We start from the raw sequence: 23,374 nt of genomic DNA, 5'->3' as shown, positions 1-23,374 counted from the left end.
TATTCTCTCGTAATTATAAAACAACACTTCATTAATGTATGCCCTTGCAGGAGGATTTAGTGCATATTATGGGTTCACTGGCTCAGCGTCGAATTAGGGTTTCAACTTTCAATCATCAATGGTTTATATTATATCTATAGTTCAGTGTCGGGTTATAGTTCTCAAGAGTCAAGATTCAAGTAATCAAGCTATATACCCATCTAGTAGTCTCGACTTCTTCCTTATTCTACCGGATGCACGATGCTGCGTATCAGGGAAGTCAGGTAAGGGTGATGCCCTATTCTTATCTAGATCCGCAAATTCATCGGCATCAGATTCTTCCTCATCGTCAGAATTAACCGCAGGCCGCTTTCCAGCGGCGACTACTGAGAGTAGCGGTGCGTCCGGGGTTGCATCAAGACATATCTCGACATCCTCCTCATCATCACTAATAGCCTCGAAAGCATGTGTCTGGACATCAAGTGCTTCGGTCGAAGCGGCTATCTCATGGTCTAAAAGATACTCTTGGAGAATCAGCCGCTGCTCCTCCTTGATATCGAATCTTGTTGTACACATGTATAACATAATATCGCGAACAGTCTCTGGGTTTAACGACCCCCGGCGGTAGTGGCATACATCGCGGGCAGAGTTAAAAAGACGCTCAACTCCGGCACCAGTCGCTGGAATTGACATGATATCACGGGCAATGCTTGCAAGAATAGGGAATTCCCTCTGATGATCTTTCCAGAAGATCCGAATAGATCCTTTAATAGTTTCTAATTAGGTAAGGTTAGTTATATGATTTATAAAGTAGGCTTACTTACTTACCACTCTGGAGATATTTGGTGAGCTCGTCGTACTGCGGAGCAGTTAATCGTTGTGAAGAATCGCCGTCAAGAGCCTTCTCAAGCTCCGATTCAGTTGTGAATAACTGGCTATCAGATTGCATCATCTCTGATGGTATACGTTGGCTGTATCTCTCAAAAAAAGACTGAAGACTCTCGCGGTATTCTTTTCTATAGTCCTTTCCTGTCTTAGGATCTGGGTCCCAATCACTTGTTGAAAAGAACTCCATCTTGCTCGACGGCGCTAAGATCGTCCCAATTGCATAGAGATTGCCTTCGATACCATCTGTCTCGCCGTAGTATTTCTTCAGTTTCTCTTTCGCAGCATCGAGGGAGGAAAGCATTAGCTGTTTCCAGGGAACCTTCTTTCGACGAAGCTGACCCATTGATCTTTCAAGATGATCGAAGAGCTTATTGTAAATCCTAAAGACAAGGTGGATACTCGAGTCTTTAGTACGACAAACTAGCGTAGTGAGCGTGAAAAAGGGCTGAAGAATGCAAAGTAAATAGTCAATCTGTCGCCACCCCTCTGCACTTAATGTAAAATGGTGTTGATCATAGTCGGAACAGAACTTGTTGAATGCGATATGAAGCCTCTTCGCCCGTCGGAGCATTAGAAATGTCGAATTCCACCGTGTACGAACATCTTGGATTAGAAGAAGCCGGAGCGTATTACTAGGCTGGGTATTTAGGAAGGCTTCCTTACGTTGAGGGCTTCCGTTGATATAAACCGCAAGACCTCGGACCTATTAGAAATCAGAATAGTTAGTGTTATTGAATCATAATTCATGATTTCTAAATAGAAGCATACCTTGTTCAGAGTATCGGCGATCTCATGTTTCTGCTGGCGCGCACGAAGTAAACGTACACGATCATCAGACCATTCTATCTCGGCGTTATCATTCTTTGGCGAAGCCTTGATTTTACCAAGTAAATCAACTAGACTTAATTGAATAACATGCGCAAGGCAAGGCACTTGGACAATCGTAGAATCCGTCTCCATATGTAGCTTCTTGATTGAATCATTCACTGCTGCGATAAGTGTCTTATTGTTAGACGCATTATCAGTTGTCACCGCCAGCACTCGGTCAGCGATTTGGTGCTTTTGTAGGATCTGGATAACTACGTCCCCGAGGTTCACGCCAGTATGAGATCCAGAAATTGGCTCAAACCCAAGTAGGACCTCACGATACTCCCATTCCTGGTCTAGAAAGTATCCTGTGATAGCCATAAATGCGTGCTTGAATGGTGAAGTCCAGCAGTCAAGCGCAATCGACATTTTTGCACCAGATGGCAGCTGTTGTAGTGTCTCTTGTTGATACTCTGTAACGAAACCCCGGAGGCGGTCGCGAATCACCTTTCTTGATGGAACGCTCGGTAGTGTAGGTGCTAGCCGTGCGTAGGAAATGAGATCATGGAATTCTTGGTGCTCGACGAAGAGAAAGGGTAAATGTGATACAGTGATTAGGTTTAGAATCTTCTGTTCCCATGTTTGTTGGGTAAAGAGAGGCGCTGGTCTTCTCTCGGCCTAAAATATAGTGAATTTATTATTAGTATTGATATTGAGTATAGGCTATTTCGAACATACCGCGTCGCTAAGTAGTTGCTGGATATTACCCTTCTTCGTAATTCGCTGTCGACACCTTGGCCCATCAAGATGCTTCTGCATCGATGAGTTTCCAGTATGATTTGTAGCTGGATGCGTAAGAACTGTACGGCACCGATTGCACATAACGCCAGGCTTTCCATCTTTAGTATGTGCAACTTGTTGAAACCCAGTCCAGCAGTCTGCGCGACGGCTGACCTCCCAGTTTAGCCGCTTCTTCTTACCAAAATCAGTTTGAAGCCACCACTTAACGAATTCCGCGGACATGTCGGTAGTAAAGACGATATACTCGTTAATACTATCTGGCTTGATTCGCGTAAGGGTGTCTAGGGCCCGAGGTCCTGCACGAGATCGGACTTGGTTGTCTAGAAGGTCTGGAAGGTCCAGAACTGAATCAAACTGGCTTTCGCGTTGGTATAGCGTATCGTCAGGGGTAAGGTACTGTAGCGCGTCTAGCGGTAACCCTTCGAAGCTAGATGATGCGTAGCCGTAGCCGTCGGTAATCTGAGACATGATAACTTTAGTAAACCAGTACAACTTAGGGAAGATAATAAGGAACTCACTAGTTATTCTGTAGAAGTTACGGGGTCTTCTTGGGGCATCTGTTTATCCCTGTTCCATAATGCTTAAATTGATATATCAACTTTTATAAAGCCCTATCTATATCTGATTCGCTAGTATAGTGGATCACTATAGAAACGAACCTCAATAAACCTCAACGAACCTCAATAAACCTCAACGAACCTCAATAAACCTCAATAAACCTCAACGAACCTCAACGAACCTCAATGAACCTCAACGAACCTCAACGAGAACCTCAATGTAGGAAAAATAGAATGTCTAAGTCTAACAATTGGGACATTTAATCCGGATTCACGGTATATCTAGACCAATTAACATGAATTCTAAAAGACAAAGTAATAGAAGAAGATATAATGGTTTGAATGATATTAAAATGAGGGGGAATTAAACTGCATCTTTATAGTTTTCTTAAAGAACTGTAGTTCTACTAATAAAGATACACATACTTTACAGTGTCTGCGATATATATATCTACAACTTTACATGCTATTTTATCGATGACCTCTATTGACCACCCACCACGTCGATATCATCGGATATTACCTATAATTTATAGGTGACCACGCCTCCTATTTACTTTTCAATGACTATATCTTTATAATTCATTATATTGATAGAGTATTCAGTGGAAAGTCTATAGTTTAACGGAACAGCTGTAAAAAACAGAGATGAATCATCAATTTTATCCAGCCAAAAGAGGAAAGGCGTCAAGAAATTATGTATATGCAGGTTCATGCGGGTCGATGGAGGTTGAACCTCAAAGAACCTCTGGAGGTTAATGGGCGGTTGGAGGTTAGTAAGGTTGGAACCTCACCTCAAGAGGTGAGGTTCGAGGTTCCGGGGTAGGGACCCATGCGGAGGTTCAAAGCCAGGTCTACTTCGACCTAGTAGTAGGTCTGGATCGGACTAGGTAACCTAGTACTAGGTTTAGGGCCCTAAACTAGGTTATGAACTAAATAAAAAGGATGAGAGAGATACGTTTAATTAAAGATTCCTTAAATTAAACTTAAAAACTAATAACTTAAAACCCTCCAGTGAACAAATAGCGGCAAGGGGTGACCATTAAAACGGACAGGGAAATCCAACTTGCGCGGCCTAAAATCGGGTGCATATGTGGTACTAATCCTATTAAATTATTTACTAAAATAAATATGAATAATACATACACCTGTATGTACCGGAATTTAGGCCGCGAATGCGAATTTCCCGATCGGGGTGCCGCCGCTTTATGAGGGCGCTCAGGGTCCTGCTCACTGAGTATTTCACAGCACATGTATGCTTAGTAATATAAAAAAATATTGTCTAGTATTTCTCAAATATTACTCAGTGAAAGTTCAGGGTATGCTCAGTGAGCACTCAGGTTTACTCAGTGAGCGCTCGGGGTAGACTACGACATCGCCCGTCCACGGTGGACGGTGGGCTATTTGGATTTTCGAGTGCCTGTCCATAACGCCCACCGCCTATAGGCATACCTATCGCGGGCATGCCCACTATACCCACCGTTATATAAAGTTGTCTTAAATAACTAACGTATTTCCCGGGCGAGCTGCGCACCCCACCCAAAACGCGTCAATTAATTTAACCCTTTCTTCTTCAACCACCTACCATGCCACCAATACGCTCCCGAAGCTCTAAAAATTCAATAGAGCAAGAGGGTAGGGTCTTATTAGCTATCCAGGCTATTAAGAAGCAAGAAATCAGCGCTATTCGCGAAGCAGCGCGCTGTTTTAACGTGCCCCAATGAACCCTCCGGGCGTGTCTTCGTGGGACTACCTTTCGTGCTGAAACCCGCGCTAATAGTTAGAAATTGATAGAAATTGAAGAGGAATCACTTCAAAAATAGATTATCTTTATGGATTCTCGTGGAGCAGCCCCCGGCCCTCTTAGGCCTTGACAAGTCCTGCAGCACCAGTGCTGCGGCAGCACTAGGCCTTTGGTTCGGTGCTGCAGCACTGTAAACAGTGCAAACACGACTAACCTCGTGACATGCATAAGTTATGTAGAAAAGCCAGTAATTTTGGGGTATTTTATTTACAATAATCTGGAAATCTGGAAAAGATCATTATTATATTTGTTCGATTATTTGCGCTTTATTTGGTCCTCTTAGTATATACATATTCATCATCATCTCTCCGACGCTTCCGTTCCCTATGTGGACGCTGGCTATCGCTTTGTACAATTCTAACTATTGGGTGATGATTTAGAAGTTCAACTGAGTCAATCTCTTGATCCAGAGTCTCCTGATCCAGAGGTAGGTCTGGGTCCTAGAGACCAGGTGAAGCATTATGATCATAGGCGTCCATATTATCGGCTTCAGATACGTATTCGGTTTCAGAATCAAGTTCCTTATCATCGCTAATAGACTGCGACATCGCCCGTCCATGGGCACCTAGGAGGTGCCCAAGGCCCGTCCACGGTGGGCCTTGGGCTATTTGGATTTTCGAGTGCCCGTCCATAACGCCCAAGGCCCACGGGCATGCCCACGGCGGGCATGCCCACGATGCCCACCATTATATAAAGTTGTCTTAAATATATATAAAAATTAGATATATAGTAAATTATAGTATATATATTTATATATATCTTATTAAAAATCCGGAATTATGATTGTAAATATATAAAAAATATAAATTTAGTTGAAATATTTTGAAATCTGTCAATTAAAATCACGTGTTGCGCTAATTTTGCTTACTAAAAAGGCCCACGGGCGCCCACGGTGTCCATGGACAATGGGCCCTAAGGGTAGGGCCCGTCCATGGGCGTATTGATAGTGCCCATCGCCCGCTTACATAGTGCCCATCGCCCGCTTACATAAGGCCCGTGGGCACTGCCCACCCGCCCGTCCATGGGCGATGTCGCAGTCTAATAGACGATAAAGCCGACAACGTTAATCTAGACAATATAGATACCGCCACAGAAGAGGCAGAGCCAGATTATTCTATACGCCACCAATTACCAGTGATTCCGTTCAGTCAACAACGTCCCCAAAGAGAACGTAAGCGACGAAGAGATAATGATTTGTATACTTATACATAATAGAGATAGATTAGTATAGAATTTTTTAACAGCTGTTAAAATATCAAATTCTACTGTCTATCAGAAATTGCGCTCTAGATATAGCACTGCAAATCTACTATTTTTGTCCTAATACCAAGCCCAAAGTATTATTATCTCTATTCTTTGAGTAATTAAAATACCCAAAAAAACAGTGGCATTCTTCATAAGTTATGCAGGTCACATTTTTCTACATGTTTGCACTGTTTACAGTCCCATAGGAGTCCCATCAAAGTCCCATGGGAGCGGACTGGACCGCTTAGTCCCATTCTTAGCACTCCCATGGGAGTGGTCCCATGGGAGTTGGCAAGGTCTAGTCGTAGGACTCGAAGTGGATCTATATAACCCCCGGAGGCATATATATAGATAAAGATCATAGTTATATGATCTCGTTTAATGAACACTACTATATATAGTGGAACTCGGAACATATTAGAAGCTCAGAGTTCAGTTTGAATATAGGCAGTACTATATGTATTGACCTTCGCAGTAGTATTGTATGCACCCTGTCACTCTGATCGATTAAACCGGGGCCCCTGCATAGTGGGGCTTCACATCTTAGAGAATTATACGTAATTTACTATCAATCAATCAGTCAAAGTTCAATTAATTAGTCTATTAGTTCCTGCCTAAGCTAGTTTTGCCTGTTGTCCTTCTCAGAAAGTAACCGTAGGTCGGAGGTACGCAGCATGAACAGAAAATATGGACGTATCAATTTCAAGACTACTAGCAGCTACCACCACATAGAACTCAAAATTCTGACAACTCTAGGCCTTAGAAGGATACCCTATTCCGTAGGCAGCATCGGCATCATCCCGCTTGGCAGGATAGCCTATCAAGTAGGCAGCATCGGCGTCATCCCGCTTGGCAGGATAGCCTATCAAGTAGGCAGCATCGGCGTCGTCCCGCTTGGCAGGATAGCCTATCAAGTAGGCAGCATCGGCGTCATCCCGCTTGGCAGGATAGCCAATTCCGTAGGCGGCATCGGCGTCGTCCCGCTTGGCAGGATAGCCAATTCCGTAGGCGGCATCGGCGTCATCCCGTTTCGCCTGTGTAGCACCTAAGGAGCTAGTTAGAATAATACATTCGCAGTGGGAAAGACCAGGAATATGTACCGCCCTCGGACGAAGGAGTGGGAGCAGAGCTTGCACCTAAGAGACACAAGGCCAATCCAAGGAGGATCTTCTTAGAAATCATCTTGTAGGTAGAAGAGGGGAGGGAGTTTGACTGGATCGAAAGTGTACTTTTAGTGGCTCAAACGAGATAGAACCGATATTGACTATTCTCCTTGATGGGAAGCAATTCATGATGGCATACTTATACCTTGATCTTCAGCTACCCTCACAGTGTTCAAGATCAAACCCTTCCTCCTCGAATACGTGGCCTGCATATGCATGTTAGTTCACGAAAACAATTATTCTGCCTTGCAGGGTTACTGAGACATCGTTGCCGGTACGCGAGCTGTCAATGTAACACGCCTATCTCTGAAGTTGCTCCCTTGACCATGTCCCCTGAGGCGCTGTAGCATCACGGCAAAACTTCGGCACAAATATTGGACTGTCTGTGCGGAGGTCCGCCGGGGCAGCTTTCATGCCAGGGAAATGGTGCAAGCAAAGCAGTCACTGCACGCAATCGAGATTGAGTCTTCTCTATTAGAGCTCTTGCGATTCGTGGGATTTTTTTCGGGGCAGGCGGAGATCGTGCAGGCAAAAATTTTGGTTTTCTTGGCAATGCTTCGCTTTGGAACCCACTTGGGATGTTGATCATGTACCGTATGTAATAATTGCTCGTATTTTCCATTTTAGGTTATTTTATCTTGTATTTTGCAAATTTCTATATGTACTAATCTATTGAATGTATCTTCAACCCCATCTCTCCTTCTCATGCGTCGAACCTACACATTTCTATCATCTTGATTTCCTATCCTAGCCCTGTAACCACGACATATCCGTTGATCATTCAATTATTTTGTGTATCGATTTGCAAATCCAATCCTCCCCCAAGCGTGCATCCTCAGCGTTTCCAATGAAGCTTCCCAAACAGATCAAAAGTATTTCAGCTAAAGTCAGCTGGATACGATTCTGGCAACAAAGTGAGGAATATTCCTCAATTCTTACCGATGATTTGGTTGACGGACATCAATGGGAAAAAGCGACCAAGAGGTTCCGGGTGAAGCGTTATTTGCCATTTATCGTGTCGGGAATACCTATTCTTACTTTGACTGGCCTGTTGATCTATGCAGCAGGAAATCTTTTTCACACATGGGATGTGACAAAACTAGGCCAAAAAGTGGTTTTAACTGCGAATCCTTTTCAACCTGCCAAAGCATGTAAGGAGCCGTCCGTGCGACAGGAATGGCGCACGTTGACTACGGCTGAGCAGCAACACTATATTCAGGCAGTGAAATGCCTCATGCAGCGGCCTTCAAAGATTCGCACAAATGGGACCCTGTACGATGATTTTCCTTGGATCCATACAACCTCGGGCTCGGCCAGTATGCTAATTTCTTATTTCTACGTGAATACTCGTTACTTTGAAACAATCTGTTGCTAATAAGCGTGAAATAATGCCCAGCCCATCACTCGGCCGCTTTTCTATCGTGGCATCGATACTTCATCCACACTTATGAGAATACACTCAAAATTGAATGTGGATATCATGGAGCATTAGCGTGAGTAGGCAACACCATCAAGATATAATGGCCAAACTGATCTCTCACATTTTTAAACTTCAGGTATTGGGACTGGTCTCTGGACTGGGCTAACCTGACTGGGTCTCCTGTCTGGAGTCCTGAGACTGGCTTTGGGGGGGGACGGGCTTGTGAATGGTGAGGAGGGGGTTGGCGAAGGAAGGTGTGTCACAGATGGGCCTTTTGCTGGACACACCAACCTGTTTTATGGGGCCAAGAGCCGGCCTCACTGTCTCTCACGAGGGTTCACTGATGGCCACGGCCACAACGGCTCTATCTCCGGAGATGGAGTTCATCCCGAACAATTAGAAGATATCCTCTCACAGGAAGACTTCGAATCCTTCTTCTGGGCGTTAGAGAAGGGCCCACATGATCTGATTCCAAACGGTGTCCGAGGGGATTTTTTTCAGCTTCACAGCTCCATATGGTTAGTCGCTGCTAATTTATGTTTTTTCTTGGTGCCCCGTGAGGGAGGTGATAATGGCTCGCCTGACTCCTTGTTCTAGATCCAGTCTTCTACCTCCATCACACTCAGCTGGACCGTCTGTGGTGGCTGTGGCAGGAGCGCAGTCCGCGGCAAAGACATTTCGAATATACCGGTCCTAAAGCCATGGGTAGTGATCAAAAAGCGAGCGTTTATGATCTGCTGCCAATGTCGGATTTCGTGGAACCACTGCGGGTGATGGACATCATGAATACTGAATCGGACTTTCTGTGCTATAGGTATACCGAGTGAGATATATTTCTCTTTACATCTCATAGCTCGCTGGAGAATCTCCTACTATGTATGTAGGTCCATACTAGTTAACATATATACATATGTCAACGGTAAATCTTTCATGAAATGGTCCCTGGCCTTTCTAGGTCTATTAGAAGAACTTCAATTCCCGGGTAGTTAATTGTATACAAGCAAATTAAAACAGCAAGCCGTCGACTTTTACCCCCCGGTTTTCAATATTACGTAGTTCCTGCCAACGAGTCTACTGATGACAATTTATTTCTAACCAGAAACTCTAATATTTCTGAAATATTAGAACTGAAAAGAATTGTCGGATTCCATGGTCAGTCTATAGTTATACTACTAACAAACTAACAAATATGACGTGTCATAAAGATTTCTCGGCAAGAGGCAAACTTTGCATTGCAACTCATCTACCTAGGATGGGAATATACAATTCCAATATTAATTCTCTTATAATAATCAATTACCATGGGTATGATTATGCTCTACGCCTATTCCCTTATTACTGCCATCTGGGAATGCAGGACCTATATATGTTAGTTAATCAGGAACCCTGCACTAAGATGAAAGAAAACCTACCCAAGGTTGGATGTTGTAAGAAACCGGGCTTCATAACATCGATCGAGTGGTCGCGGGTCCACATACGCAACTTTTCCCAGTTGACACACTTGTGTGGAACCGAGAAGTCTGCTTCCGGAACAGGCGAGTGGGCACTCCACCGCATTGGGATCAGCGAGGTATCGGCATGGCACATAGCTGCTTGTCGGAGGATCTCCAAACAGTGATCTGAGAGCTTAATGTCAGTACTTTATTCATCATCACTTCTGGGCGATGTAGCTTCGGCGTACCGGTGTGCATGAAGTTCAGTTCTTCATCCTCGGGAGAAAGACTAGCAAAGTAAGTTTCTTTGTGAAAATACTGGTAGAGTCGTTTCTAACAAAAAAATGACAAATGTAAGTAAGACAGAACTGCTGTAAAACTTGCCACCATCTGGCAATTATACTCGACTTTGTTGGGATGAACCACATACAATGCAGTGCAATTCGTGAGTGACACTGAGATCGACCCAATAGGCATCATCCATGCCTGGAATTGGAATGGATGTTTTATTCACATTTTTTAGATCTGCTTCAGATACGATAATACTGGAATCTAGATGAGATATTTGGTTAGGCTTTTTTTTTCCTATGGCATTGTGTGGCAACACAGGGAAGAGTCTCACATTGGAGTAAATCTGACCAGGCATGGTCCAGTTCTGCACGAGGCTTGCCAGTAAATGGGCTTTTGATGATTAACGATGCGTTGTAGTATACATCTTCGTACGAGATGGCATCGTTCGCGGGTGCTGAATTGGGATTAGATAAAGAGTTCTTCATATCTGTAGCGTTTATCAGAAGTTCACTAACAAATAGTATATTGATCGGTCTGGCCTTTCAAGACGATGAACAAGAAGAGAAAAATGTTGAACGTAAAAAGCACCAGATGAGCCCACCATGACGCGAAGTGATACTTCCGTCGAGTTTGGTTAAGATAAACAGTGCCTTCATCGGAATTGGGGGGTTCTCTATCGAGGGAAGCTGTTCAAATCGAATCTCTTTCGAAGTAAGAAACTGTAGAAACCTCATCGTCACACTAAATCGGACAGATGGCCGAGTTTTGGCTACCGAGATTTGGAGATGAAGAGAAAAGGAGAAGAAGATGGTACTCGGAAACAAGACACACGGGAATGTGCCACGGAACGTATTAGTATATTACTAGTACGTCGAAGCGTATTTTTCAATGTCGCGTAACTTACCACGGGGTTCTTTTGTTCTTTTTAATTAGCCGTTCGCTAAGCCGATGTGACCCATACCGGGGTCGGGGACCAGGGTCTTCATGCAGGCACCCATGTGCATATAGTACGTTAGTGTTATCCCCGCCCAATACTTCACCAATGAATTCATTCAAAAATAGATATGCGGAAATAGTAGGTCAATTTTTCTACTTACTGGAGGTCTAGGCTACCGAAAGGGGCTTGTGTTAATGAATCTGATGTAACATTCACCCACATCATGATAGGGACACTATTACCATGCCTAGTAAAAGATGAGGGGTATCTCCGTTGGACCATGATACAGCCACCTCTCCAAAGAAATGGCTTTCTGACCCGGTGTCGCCTGTTACCCCCTTATCTAAATTTCTTATGACTGCTACATTCCAGTGTTCTGTATTCAATTTTCTCTTCTTCGTCTTACATCTCGAGAGCCTGAAAAATGATAAACATTGAGCACAAAGATCAAGAGGTTTCGCCTTTGGTTGATGATGAGTCGCCAAAGGTAAGTGAAGATTTCGAAGTTTACCAATCTTCCTATAAGAGGACAACATGGTTTTACCGCAATTGGAAAAGTATTGCCTTCAACTGTTCGACAACCCTCATTTTTGTAGCGCTATTGCTATTCAATCATGGAAGTCGCCTGGGAGTTTTGAGTAAACCGCATAGTTTGATTTACAGTATGTCTTTCCTCGCTTCCGCCCTTGAATCCAATTGATGCTAAATTGTCTGGAGCCCCGACAAGTGATTATCTGGAATACCAAAAGGTTCAGATGGACACCTCCGGCCGACATTTGAACAAGTACATGAGTACTCACCGAACGCCTGAAGTCGACAAAGCATGGCATGATATGATGGAATGTAAGTATTTTCCAGTCCCGTTATGGATCTAAGAGCCTACAAATAATGACTACCTCTTAGATAACAATGTGCGATTGACACCAGAGGAGATGTTGGCAATGAATCAGACATCAGTGGAGCTCGGGGATGGTGGATATTTGGCCATGCCAACCGTGTACCATGAGCTTCATTGTCTGGTAAGACCAGCCCCTCAATCATCAAGGTAGTTCTAACGGAGAATCAGAAACAAATTCGATGGGGCTATCATCGCGATGAGTACCAGGACAGATGGTCACAACAGGATTTGATTGATCTGGATGCCCATGTTGGTAAGTGTTCACTGGTAGCATGTGTATTCTTAATGAGAATGACCCAAGAATCTCATACCCACTGGCAGAACACTGTATCGATATTCTACGCCAAGCTACTATTTGCCGAGCAGATACCTCCATGATTACATATTGGTGGACGGATGTGAGCCGAGTTCCCGAGACCGACTTTTTCGGCTATCATCAGTGCGTGAATTGGGATCTCTTGATGACATGGTTCAAGGAGCGTTATGTCAATGTCTATGAGACCGGCATTTTAAACCATCCCAAATACGGTATGTCCACGGTCTATCGCAAACTAACGTCGGTGTACTTCTGACAAGTGAGACTAGGCCAAACCTACCCGAATGGACACAGAAAGGTCGAAGACGACCAAGGCCGGATCCCTGAAACCTTACCGTTCGTTCCGTTCGAGGGCCCTAGTCGACTGCCATAGTGCCTGATGTTTCTTATCTCATCAAAAGCGGTCCTTTCAGATCACCCTGATAGCGACGATAACAGCGGAAGTAGATGACCTCGAAGCACTGTATGCCGCCTCATCGGTAAGGGGTATCACCTCACTAGTGCAGAGCCAGTTTATCATATTATGTTAGTTTATTTCAATTTTAAATGATAAATCTTCCTAGTTGAAAGCCTTTTGACAATTTTAAAACCGCCTACGTATTGAAAATAAATCCCATTTTCTTGTGGAAAGGAGCCCTACCCTGGTGAAAGATGACATGGGGAGCGTTCCTTATGATAACTAGTTATTTAGTACTTACATGTTATAGTGGGAACGTTAACCAGTAGCCTCCTACATGTTGACATATACGGAAATAGAATGGTTTTGTTAGATGACCAAACACTCTATACTATTTACGATGGACCTCCCAGGAAATATCCAGAGAATTAGACACAACAATAAACACTATTCAAAAAACAATCCCGTTTACTACGGTTCTTCTTAGGATCCTCCTTACTACCCTTCGTTTGTTAGCTGGTAAGATGTACTGCTCGGAAATTGCTGCTCATATCCCTATATAATTGGACCTGTCTGTTCACCCAAACAGTTCGTCACAGCTTCCCATTATAATAGTGGTTCCGCTAGGGGAGGATGATCGTCCATAGTGCCTGAGATTAGGGATCTTGCGGTGCGGTAAATAAAAACAGATATGCAACAATGGAATGCGGTAACCCCCTTTAACCCTGAAAAGTGAGTCTCACAGAAGAGAAATGTAATATATCCGGTATTAACAGATCATGCCGACCGCTCTTAGTATAGATTGGTTGGAGTTTGATCGAGCAATTCCATCAAGCGTACGTGATACTAATTGGTTAGGTTTTAATTAAACGACCGTGGCAAAGCCTGCTTTCCGCAATCGAATGATATTAATTGCCACTCTACTCCGTAGTTATATTTACTGGCTGATTCAGTGTCTTACCTTTCGCTAAATATGGCGTTTCTTAGCGAATGCGGGATCTGCGTCTGCTATCTACGGCCACATTACCGTACCCGATGACTTGATCCTACCGACGACAACCTCATCTATATATATGAGTATATTCTCCGCTTTATTCCCAGCTTCCACTCCCTGAAACAATCAGTTGGGTGTAAATAGCCGCTTATATCCCTTTAGATTTCAACATTTTCAGACACCAAAAGTTGAAAGGGATTATCCGCCCCGTCCCGTCCCGTCCCGTCCCGTCTTATGGGCGGGGAATTTGTTTTTTTTTTTTTTTTTATCGGGCAAACTAACCCCTAACCCCGACGCTAAGGTAGTATAATTAAACACGGTGTGGGTAGGAAGCTACCACCCTAGTTAGTTTGCAGGGATCTTTAGGTCGTGAGCAGATAGCACCAGTGATTGGTTCATCCTTAAACCTGAATGGAAGATAACTGACAGATTTGTGATTGGATTGACACGATATGTATCCAAATAGCTTATTAGCTAGTCAGAATCTCGGTTAGCGTGTCCAAAACACGTGAACCTCAAATTAAATGGTTACCGTTCACCCCCTTTTACCTAACTAGCTTGTTAATATTTTCAGAGGACAGAATAGCTACAATGGAGACCTTCACTTTCCTGAATGATAGTGATTGCCTATCGGCGGATGACCAGTTCGGACCTCGTGTCAAGGCTCAGTGCCGCAACTTTGACTTTACCGTCGAATTCGAACAAAGCATTTTCTCCATTCTACCCTCATCGTTATTCATTTTATGTGCTGCTGCTCGCATTGTTCATCTTTATCATGCAAGGTATCGAGTCTCAGCGACGTCGCTTCGCTGGGTCAAGCAGGTAAGTCTCTTGCCCAGCATCGGGCAATAAAATTGCGCATGTTAACGTCCAGCTAGTCACTCGGGGCGATTCTGGGCATCTTGCAGCTGTGTTTGCTTGTGTTATCCATTACACTGGGAAGTAACAGCCGGCCGAGTTCAATTGCCTCCTTATCCCTTTCTGTAGCAGATGTACTTTTGATATGCGTGCTCTCTCACCTGGAACACACCAAAACCATTCGTCCATCTAGTCTCCTGCTCACCTACCTCTCTACATCAGTCTTGCTTGATGCAACATCTCTTCGGACCCTCTGGCTACTCAAGTCTGAAAAGCTTGTACTTAAAATTGTTTCGTCGTCGAGTCTTGCCGTAAAGCTGGCTTTGTTGACTGTCGAATCTTCAAGGAAGGCAAAATACTTCATCAACAAGGAGGATAAAACTCGGTCGCCGGAAGAAACTGGTGGGATATTCAGCAATGGTCTTTTTTCTTGGCTTCTTCCATTCCTTTGGACCGGCTTCAAGAATGTCCTCACACTGAGTGATCTTAACCAGTTGCCGAAAAGCTGTACTGTTACGAACATGGAGTCACAATTTACACAGATCTTCGAAAAAGAGAAAGCACATCGACACAGTCTTGTGAGGACAATCCTTAAATCCTTCTGGCACAGGCTGATGTGCCCAGTTATCCCGCGATTGTGTGTTTTGACATTCACCTTACTTCAACCAATTCTAATGCTCAAGCTTCTTCGGTGGCTGGAAGACACATCAGCAGAAGATCTCGGCTATGGTATATTGGGTGGATACGGCATTATTTACATCGGTCTAGCAATTGCAACTGGCGCCTACTGGCGCTTTCAGCTGCAATTCATCACCCTGCTTCGCGGTGTCCTCCTCTCTGCTGTCTTCCAAAAAACCCTTTCAATCCATCCAATGGATGCGAAAAAGACACCCGTGTCACTTGTCAGCACAGATATTGAAATGGCATGTACGGGGCTGGATCAGCTGCACGAACTGTATTCAAGTTTGCTTCAAATTGGGATCGGGACCTGGCTCCTGGAGCAGCAGGTAGGGGTAGCTTGTATAGCTCCTATGATTGTCGCGGCTGTTTGTGCGGTGGCCACCTATAAGATATCCCAGCGCGTTGGGATATGTCAGAAGGGATGGCTAGAAAGTGTCCAGACACGTCTAAGTAAGTCATGATCAAGGTGGTTAATCTCCATCTGGCATCTCTGATCTCGTCTTGCGTATCGCCATAGATGCTACCACGTCAATGTTATCGAACATGAAGATCATTCAGATGTCCGGATTAGGTAGACCTATCTTCGATATGATCTTCAAATTTCGAGATGCCGAGCTGGATTCTGCCAAGAGCTATCGAGGCTTACTTGTGTGGGTCATGGGTTTAGGTGAGCATGAGCTCCACCCTGGGCAAATTCACAGAGTACTGGTTTGACGATTTGCATAAGCATATGCTCCATCCGCGATATCTCCCGTTATTACCCTGGTGATCTATGCTGCCACTCAACATAATATTTGGGACAGTTCCAGTACTGCCAGAATATTCACAGCTTTGTCGCTAATTGGCCTTGTCACATCGCCTCTTGCGGCTGTTTTTCAACAAATACCTGCTATCATCGCAGCTTTTAGCTGTCTAAATCGGGTGGAGAACTTCCTCAAACAGCCAAATATGACGGATCGGAAAGCCATCATGGACAGAGAATCTGAGACACAGCTCACAATGGGCCCAGAAAAACAACCAATTGCTTTGAGTATTCCCTTGGTGGAATACCAAAGCAATTCAAAGCCTCACTTTGCATTCACATCTCACAATGCAACCTTTTCTTACCCAGGTTCTTCTTTCCCTACCCTCCAGAGCTTGACTATCAATATCCCGTGGTCCAAGGTGACTTTGGTAATGGGGCCGACCGGTAGTGGAAAGTCAGCTTTAGTGAAGGCAATACTTGGTGAATTGAATATTTCTCAAGGGGTCTCCACTAGAGGGTTCGATTGCTGTGCTTACTGTGATCAAACGCCGTGGATCGGCAATCAATCTATCCGAGCTAATATTGCCGGCCACCTCGAAGATTATCAAAAGAGATTATACGATGAAACGGTTTGGGCTTGTGAATTGGAACGTGACCTCGAGTCTATGCTGGAGCATGATCTTACCAATGTTGGAAGTGGTGGCGCTACACTGAGTGGAGGACAGAAGCAGAGGATCGTATGTGCAATTATTGACAACATGGCTCTACTAAGAATGCAGGACTCACATTCTTGATGCAAATAGTCTCTAGCACGGGCCGCATATTCTCAGCAAAAAGTTATCATACTGGATGATAGTTTCTGTGCCCTTGATTCTCGAACCGAGCAAACCGTCGTTCGACGTCTCCTGGGCCCAAATGGTTTGATGAGAAGTAATGACCAGACTGTGGTTATTACTTCAAGCACAGGTACGTCCAGTCATGGTTCTATAGTCACTTGATTAACAACATGTGAACTATAGACCGCTTGGTGCCTTATGCCGACTTTTTAATCATTCTCGATGATAATGGAGCCTTAAAAGCGCATGGACCAATGCGACAAATGTCACATCTGCTTCCTGATAGTCTCAGCGCTGTCGAAGAAGAGAAATTTGAACCTACATTAGAGGGCACCTCCCCATTGGAGCCTGTCGCATCGAAAGAGCTATCGACGCAATCCAAGAGCAATGACCTTGAAATCTCTTCAGCGAAAGGATCACCTTATAGATCGTATTTCAAATCTATAGGTCTCTGCAAGGGATTGACTCTGGGTGCACTACTCACTCTTCAGACCTTCTTCTCCAAATTTCCGAGTCTGTTGGGTCCTATTCCCCAAATATGAGACAGAATAACTTACAAAGATATAGCTGTGTGGCTCCAGTGGTGGCTCGATGGTAACTCGCAGGAGATGGGACGGCTATATGCAAGGTATATCGGGATATACAGTGTCTTCCAAGCTCTGGGTTTGAGTTTTACGTTGGTTGCTGCGTTGTGAGTATATTTAACAACGGGATACTGAGGATCGTGTCTAACGAAACATTTAGCCAGCAGTTTCGAGTCACTATGCCCCACGCGAGTCGCTATTTCCATACGCGTCTCCTAAGCGCGGTGATGTCGTAAGAACCTGTACTCCACATCATTTTCAAAATTCGAGCTAATGGCAACATTTGAACAGTCTCCCCTTTCCCTGTTTCAGCATAATGAGCACAGGGTCCATTGCAAACCGGTAAGATATGTTCCTTCGTGTCTCCTTCCTGTCCTTGACTATACGGTTGGGGATAAGGGACAGATGGATTCCCTTCGCTACCGCTCATCCATTGGCTTAATCAAAACTAACATCCAGAGTAGTTTCAGCCAAGATTTACAGTTGGTTGACTGGACACTGCCTTTGACTTTTCTCAACGCGTCTGAGGGTAAGTTATTGAATGCTAGATCCAGATGTGCAGCAAATAACTGACCAGTCCAGGTGCATTGGGGACACTGGCTCAAGTATTAATCATTTCCAGGTACGGGCTGCGACTTGCGCTATGAGAGTATCAACATCCACTAACCTTCTCTAGTGCTTCTCCTTATCTCCTCATAGCGTTCCCGTTCATATTCGCCACCGTCATTGCTGTCCAGCGGTTCTATCTTCGCACATCACGGCAACTACGTTCTATGGATATTGAGGCTAAATCTCCCCTCCTGTATGCCTCAGCCCTCTCACAACGTTCTAACCCAATCCACATCTAACTGAGTGCAGAAACCACTTTTTAGAAACTATTGACGGCCTTCAGACGATTCGTGCATTTGGCTGGCAGCATAGGACACAAGCAGTATACCAAAGCCACCTCAGCGCATCACAGCGACCATACTACCAGCGCTTTATGCTGCAACGCTGGCTTACCCTAGTACTGGACATGATTGCTGCGGGATTGGCGGTCCTCGTTGTGGGTACTGCGATCGCCCTACGCACGCGCTCAGCATTGATCGGCCTTGCCCTTGTAAATGTGATTTCGTTAAGTGAGAGTCTACAGCTCCTGGTACTTCAGTGGGCAGTCATGGAAATTTCTCTAGGATCTATAAGTCGGCTGGAGGCTTTTAATCATCATGCTATGGCTGCACAGTCGGAGGCTTCTTCCAAGGACTCCCTTACTACGCTGCCCCAGTCTCAATCGTCCTGGCCCACACAGGGACACATCGAGATCACGCATTTGACCGCTAGGTATACGGCCGATGGCCCTGCAGCTCTGCAAGACATTTCTTTTACAATCCCGCCTGGCGCAAAACTTGGCATTTGTGGCCGCACGGGTAGTGGGAAGAGCACACTCTTGGCGACGCTATTCGGCATGGTGTCCGTCACAGACGGCACCGTGACAATCGATGGGCTGAACCTTGCTCATCTGCATCCAGATACCCTACGCGCTGCGCTCATTGGTATTGCCCAAGAAAGCTACATTGTCCCCGGGCTGACTGTGCGTGAAAACCTTCTGCTGGGGTGTCAGCGGCAGCAGCAGGATCTGTGCGACGATGATATCCAGCTCATTGATGCTCTGCAGACTGTACAGCTGTGGGACGCGATCGAGGAACGTGGAGGGCTATCTGCCGTGCTTGACGACCAAAGCCAGAGCTTATCCGCAGGGCAGAGTCAACTATTTGCATGCGCGCGTGCCCTCCTTCGTACGGGCTCTGTTGTTGTCCTAGATGAGCCGACGAGCCATCTCACGGTGGAAACGACGAAGGTGGTCCGACGGGTCATTACGGACAATTTTCGGGAACGGACGGTGATAGTTGTGATGCATGATATCCAATCCATTTTGGACTTGGATCTTGTTGTGGTACTGGAGGAAGGTCGGGTCGTGCAGATGGGCACACCAGAAGAGTTACGTGAACAAGACGGCATATTTGGGACAATGCTGGATTCTACGTGAAGGTATCAGATGGAAATCCTAGTGTCGCTTTTGTCGTGTACTGGAAGAAATGTAAGATGAAGGAAATATGTTTCTGGCTGGCTTTGCGTGATAACTTGTATGCGTGCTTTTGACGCATGGCGCATGTTTCCGGCGGCATGTCAGGGCTTCAGTTTTGTTCATGACTCGTCGCAACAGCATCAAATAGCCCTTGATGGCAGGTTGTCCACCTAGTGAGCTTGAATATATACATGTACATCCATGGTATAGCCGGTAAATAAACTTCCACGGGTCCACGGTTCGATGGGTGGCATCTGGGCAGCTGGTCTCGAGTATTAGATAATAATGACGGGATCTACTCCGTATGTGGTTTAGTTCTCAGTCATACCCGTACCTTGCCAAAGTTGCATCGTATAGTAAATATAGCAACATTAGAATGTTTATTCTTTAACCATCCATCCATCAAGCCCAACCCCTTCTATACTCATCAAGATGACTTCACATCCACTAATTGCAGACCTCTGCAACTCGGTAGAGTCACTCGGAACCTCTGGGTCCGATACGATCAAGGTGTTGAAGAAAAGAAAAGTCAATGTCGAGCGCGACATTCTTTTTGCCCACAAAGAATGGAACCCTTCAGGTCTGTTTGACCAGAACTACTGGTCTCGAGCTGCAAAGATCGAGAGGTCGGGTTTAACGATTACGTAATACCCAGGGGAGTGCTCAGCTTTACTCAGTGAGCAAAAAGCGGCAAGGAGTGAGCACTAAAACGGAAAGGGAAAGCCATATCGCGCGGCCTAAAATCCGGTGTGTATGTACATGGTTCCCTATGCAAAGCATGTGACAATGTAGATTGTGACTATCCAAATTTTTCGACGAAGGGTCAATCGGCATTCCAAACTCTCCTCGCCGGCACTAGCCCATTCTACCTTCCTCTATACCACCTGGCTCACTCCTTGGGAAATGTAACGAAATCCCATTGTTTGCCGCCTTTGATCAGCTTCCGGTCCAATCCATCAGTTCCACGGCTCACATAGAGTACCTTGGTGAAGAAGACATCGCTCCAGTAGCTGTAAGACACGTTTCCGGGGATGAAGGCCACATCACCCGTGGTCAAAGTTGCAGTTGGGTAGTTCCCAATCTTTATTTTGAGGATTCCTTCAACAACCTGGAATGCGCTGGAGCCAGACTGGCGGTAAACTGGTGCGGTGATATTGCTTTGCAATCTGGAAATCGTGATCGTGGACTGAGTGAAATTGACATCCTGAGCCTGAGTGGGTGTGACAAGCGGTTGCACAATTTGGTACCCATATTGAGAGTTGAGATACTTTTGCCCATACCCATTGGCAATGAAATATGGTGTAGCGGGAGCTCCCAATGAGTTCGAGCCAGTGTGCCATTCGGTTCCAGAAGGTGCGGTTCCATTAATCAAATCGCGGCGAGGGACGAAATCCAGTTGCGAATAGACGTCAAACTGTTCAAGGGCGGAGATGGTGCTAGCATCGTTACCGCCAGAGGTCGAAGCATCGCTAGCTGCCGGAACATAAGGAGTGTTTGTTGACGAAGTGAAATTAGTGCCCAGTGCGTAGAACAAATCCCTATTCAAGTGTCAACTTTAAGGTTCACTACTGGCTTGTTTTCCCAGCTAGGGAATACGCGGTAACGGGTTGGTACTCACTCGAAGCCTCCGGGAACAATAGCACCGATCATTTCAGTATCTGGATCCAACACTTGGAAGGTATGGGTCGTATTACGAGGCACCGAGCCGTAATCTCCTTGAGACAAAAGACGAGCTTGTTGCCCACTATCTCCTTTCTCCGCCCACAGTTGAAAGCGGCCCTTCAAGTTATAGAAGTTTTCATAGTGCCTCTGGTGGATATGCGGTAGGACACCCAGTTCTGTGCTCACGGGAGCGCTTGTGCTCATCAGAGTGAAGGCATTGTCGGAGGATGGACCCGTTACCATGAATCTGTACACTTGGCTGCCAACGGAGACTGCATGAGAGTTCGCATAGTGCGGAATCACATATGGTCGAAGATAGTCGGGGGCGTTTTCAACATAGAGATCGGAAAGTGATCCCGTGCTGAGTTTGCCTGGAGAGGTCGAAGATTGACCATGGGGAATTCCAGCAGCAAAGGTTATAAAAATGGCCAAGAGAAAGTACATGGTGAAGTGTATTGCAGAGGATAGATTGATCACATTTAGGGAGGGAAGGTGGGTTTTATATAACTATAAAGGGACTGCAGAAGCCGGAATTTTGCCGTGATCGGGACCCGTGAGCCGCTAGATATATTCCCTAGTACGTTTTAATTATATTCGTAATTTGTCCTTGAAGTCACTGAATGCCTTTGGCCCACATAATTTGTCGCTGACTTGCCACATTCGTCTTCACTGAGCTGACTCAGCGGCATGAGGGTGGACTACGAATGCCGACTCGATTACTCGATATCTCGATATCCTCCAGGAGGGGCCAGAGTGACGCTAGATGTTAATTTTCACAATGTTAAAGTTCAGGATTGGATGCGCTTCGGAGATTTTGCTGATGGGTATCCCCCCCTTCCATATATTTTGGACCAGGGAATCATACAAAATACTGGAGGCGTGCTACCAATATGTCATGGCCCGGAAATTCCGACAGGGGGTTTCAGGGAAATATCGCCCCATCTAGCTTCAAACTGTCAAAACGAAGGTTGCCCAAAGATTACAAAAGTTCACAGAAGCAAAAAGATTACCCAGAAATTGCTACAGAACACTTACCAAATGGCTTGGATTGTTTACCCTCCCTAGTCAGAATTCTGTCAATGTGGAACCTACATCTATCTTTACACTAGTACAGTGAGATGAGTTTCTGCACCCCTAGCCCCACCCAGCTCACCGCCATGACAAATACATACCGCTTACATAACACGGTGACACTCACCATACTAAATTTGAATTCATGAGGTTTCTGACCGGCAGTATATTATATAATTATAGGGATGTGGGGCCAAAACATATATATCCACTAACTATAGAGTTAGCATTTTATTACATCCGCATACCGTGTTTTTGCTACTAAATCACTTGCAGATTGGTGTAGATAGTATACGCAATACACCACACTAGCGAAATTTAGCGTGGACTTGGCAGATACACATTGACAGAATTCTGCCTAGGGAGGGTAGTATGAAGTGTCAAGCCCATTTGATAGATTGTCTTTAAGTATCTGATTGTCGATCTCACCGGTGTTCGGCGCTTAGCTCTGCGACCTCGGGCCTTGATAAGCCCGATGCCGAAGCTCCCTGGAGCCTTCCTTTCTAAGGGGAACCGTAAATCGATGTTACCAACGTTAGGTTAATTGGTATGATCAGTGTGTGGATAAATGAATTGGATATCCTGATAACAAGAGATGAAATGATGAATATATTGATCTGAAATGCCCGAAGACCAACTACCAAAACCTGCCCAGCCAAATTTTAAAGTTAAAAGAATGATATTACGAAACCGCGTGAGAGCGACTGTCGGAGATTGAAGAAAGATTCCGAGCAGAAAGTCTAATAGGCCTCTAATGTCTCACTTTGCAGTATAACGGTATATATCTTCAGACAAGGCTATGAAATAAGGTGGGTGATACCAATGTCCCGCTATATAGACACCACTAGAGTACAAAGAGGGCATCGATCTATTAATGCGTGTACTGTGCTAGGACTGCTTGTGAGCTATAAATCAATGGGTAACATCAACTATGCCGTTGAA

General features: G+C 45.1%; 5 protein-coding genes across 5 annotated transcripts; 2 read left to right on the top strand and 3 right to left on the bottom strand.

Annotated features, from left to right (window-relative positions):
* Positions 1-6,833: 6,833 nt before the first annotated feature.
* Positions 6,834-7,263, bottom strand: N7487_010417 (uncharacterized protein; the record flags this gene model as incomplete). The annotated part of the gene is made up of 2 exons (XM_056878147.1): positions 6,834-7,126; positions 7,182-7,263. 2 exons carry the CDS (start codon positions 7,261-7,263, stop codon positions 6,834-6,836), a joined length of 375 nt encoding a protein of 124 aa, XP_056726727.1.
* A 2,693-nt stretch (positions 7,264-9,956) lies between these two features.
* On the bottom strand, positions 9,957-10,873 carry N7487_010416 (oxidase ustYa family protein; the record flags this gene model as incomplete). The annotated part of the gene is made up of 5 exons (XM_056878146.1): positions 9,957-10,024; positions 10,077-10,283; positions 10,346-10,430; positions 10,528-10,649; positions 10,720-10,873. The coding sequence occupies 5 exons, from the start codon at positions 10,871-10,873 to the stop codon at positions 9,957-9,959; spliced, it is 636 nt and encodes a 211-aa protein (XP_056726726.1).
* Positions 10,874-11,749: 876 nt separating this feature from the next.
* N7487_010415 (oxidase ustYa family protein) lies at positions 11,750-12,912 on the top strand (the record flags this gene model as incomplete). Its single annotated transcript, XM_056878145.1, has 6 exons — positions 11,750-11,987; positions 12,043-12,168; positions 12,229-12,344; positions 12,392-12,476; positions 12,590-12,751; positions 12,809-12,912. The coding sequence occupies 6 exons, from the start codon at positions 11,750-11,752 to the stop codon at positions 12,910-12,912; spliced, it is 831 nt and encodes a 276-aa protein (XP_056726725.1).
* Positions 12,913-14,521: 1,609 nt separating this feature from the next.
* N7487_010414 (ABC multidrug transporter) lies at positions 14,522-19,660 on the top strand (the record flags this gene model as incomplete). The annotated part of the gene is made up of 13 exons (XM_056878144.1): positions 14,522-14,752; positions 14,809-15,919; positions 15,987-16,136; positions 16,197-16,951; positions 17,018-17,180; positions 17,234-17,563; positions 17,618-17,741; positions 17,795-17,866; positions 17,926-17,976; positions 18,099-18,163; positions 18,217-18,256; positions 18,311-18,436; positions 18,493-19,660. The coding sequence occupies 13 exons, from the start codon at positions 14,522-14,524 to the stop codon at positions 19,658-19,660; spliced, it is 4,386 nt and encodes a 1,461-aa protein (XP_056726724.1).
* A 928-nt stretch (positions 19,661-20,588) lies between these two features.
* On the bottom strand, positions 20,589-21,805 carry N7487_010413 (uncharacterized protein; the record flags this gene model as incomplete). The annotated part of the gene is made up of 2 exons (XM_056878143.1): positions 20,589-21,237; positions 21,318-21,805. The coding sequence occupies 2 exons, from the start codon at positions 21,803-21,805 to the stop codon at positions 20,589-20,591; spliced, it is 1,137 nt and encodes a 378-aa protein (XP_056726723.1).
* Between the last annotated feature and the right edge of the window lie 1,569 nt (positions 21,806-23,374).

This window comes from Penicillium crustosum (assembly GCF_028827405.1).
Source record: "Penicillium crustosum strain IBT 35664 chromosome Unknown utg000004l_segment0_segment0, whole genome shotgun sequence".
Lineage (NCBI taxonomy): Eukaryota > Fungi > Ascomycota > Eurotiomycetes > Eurotiales > Aspergillaceae > Penicillium > Penicillium crustosum.
This window is presented reverse-complemented; position numbering and strand designations above follow the sequence as displayed.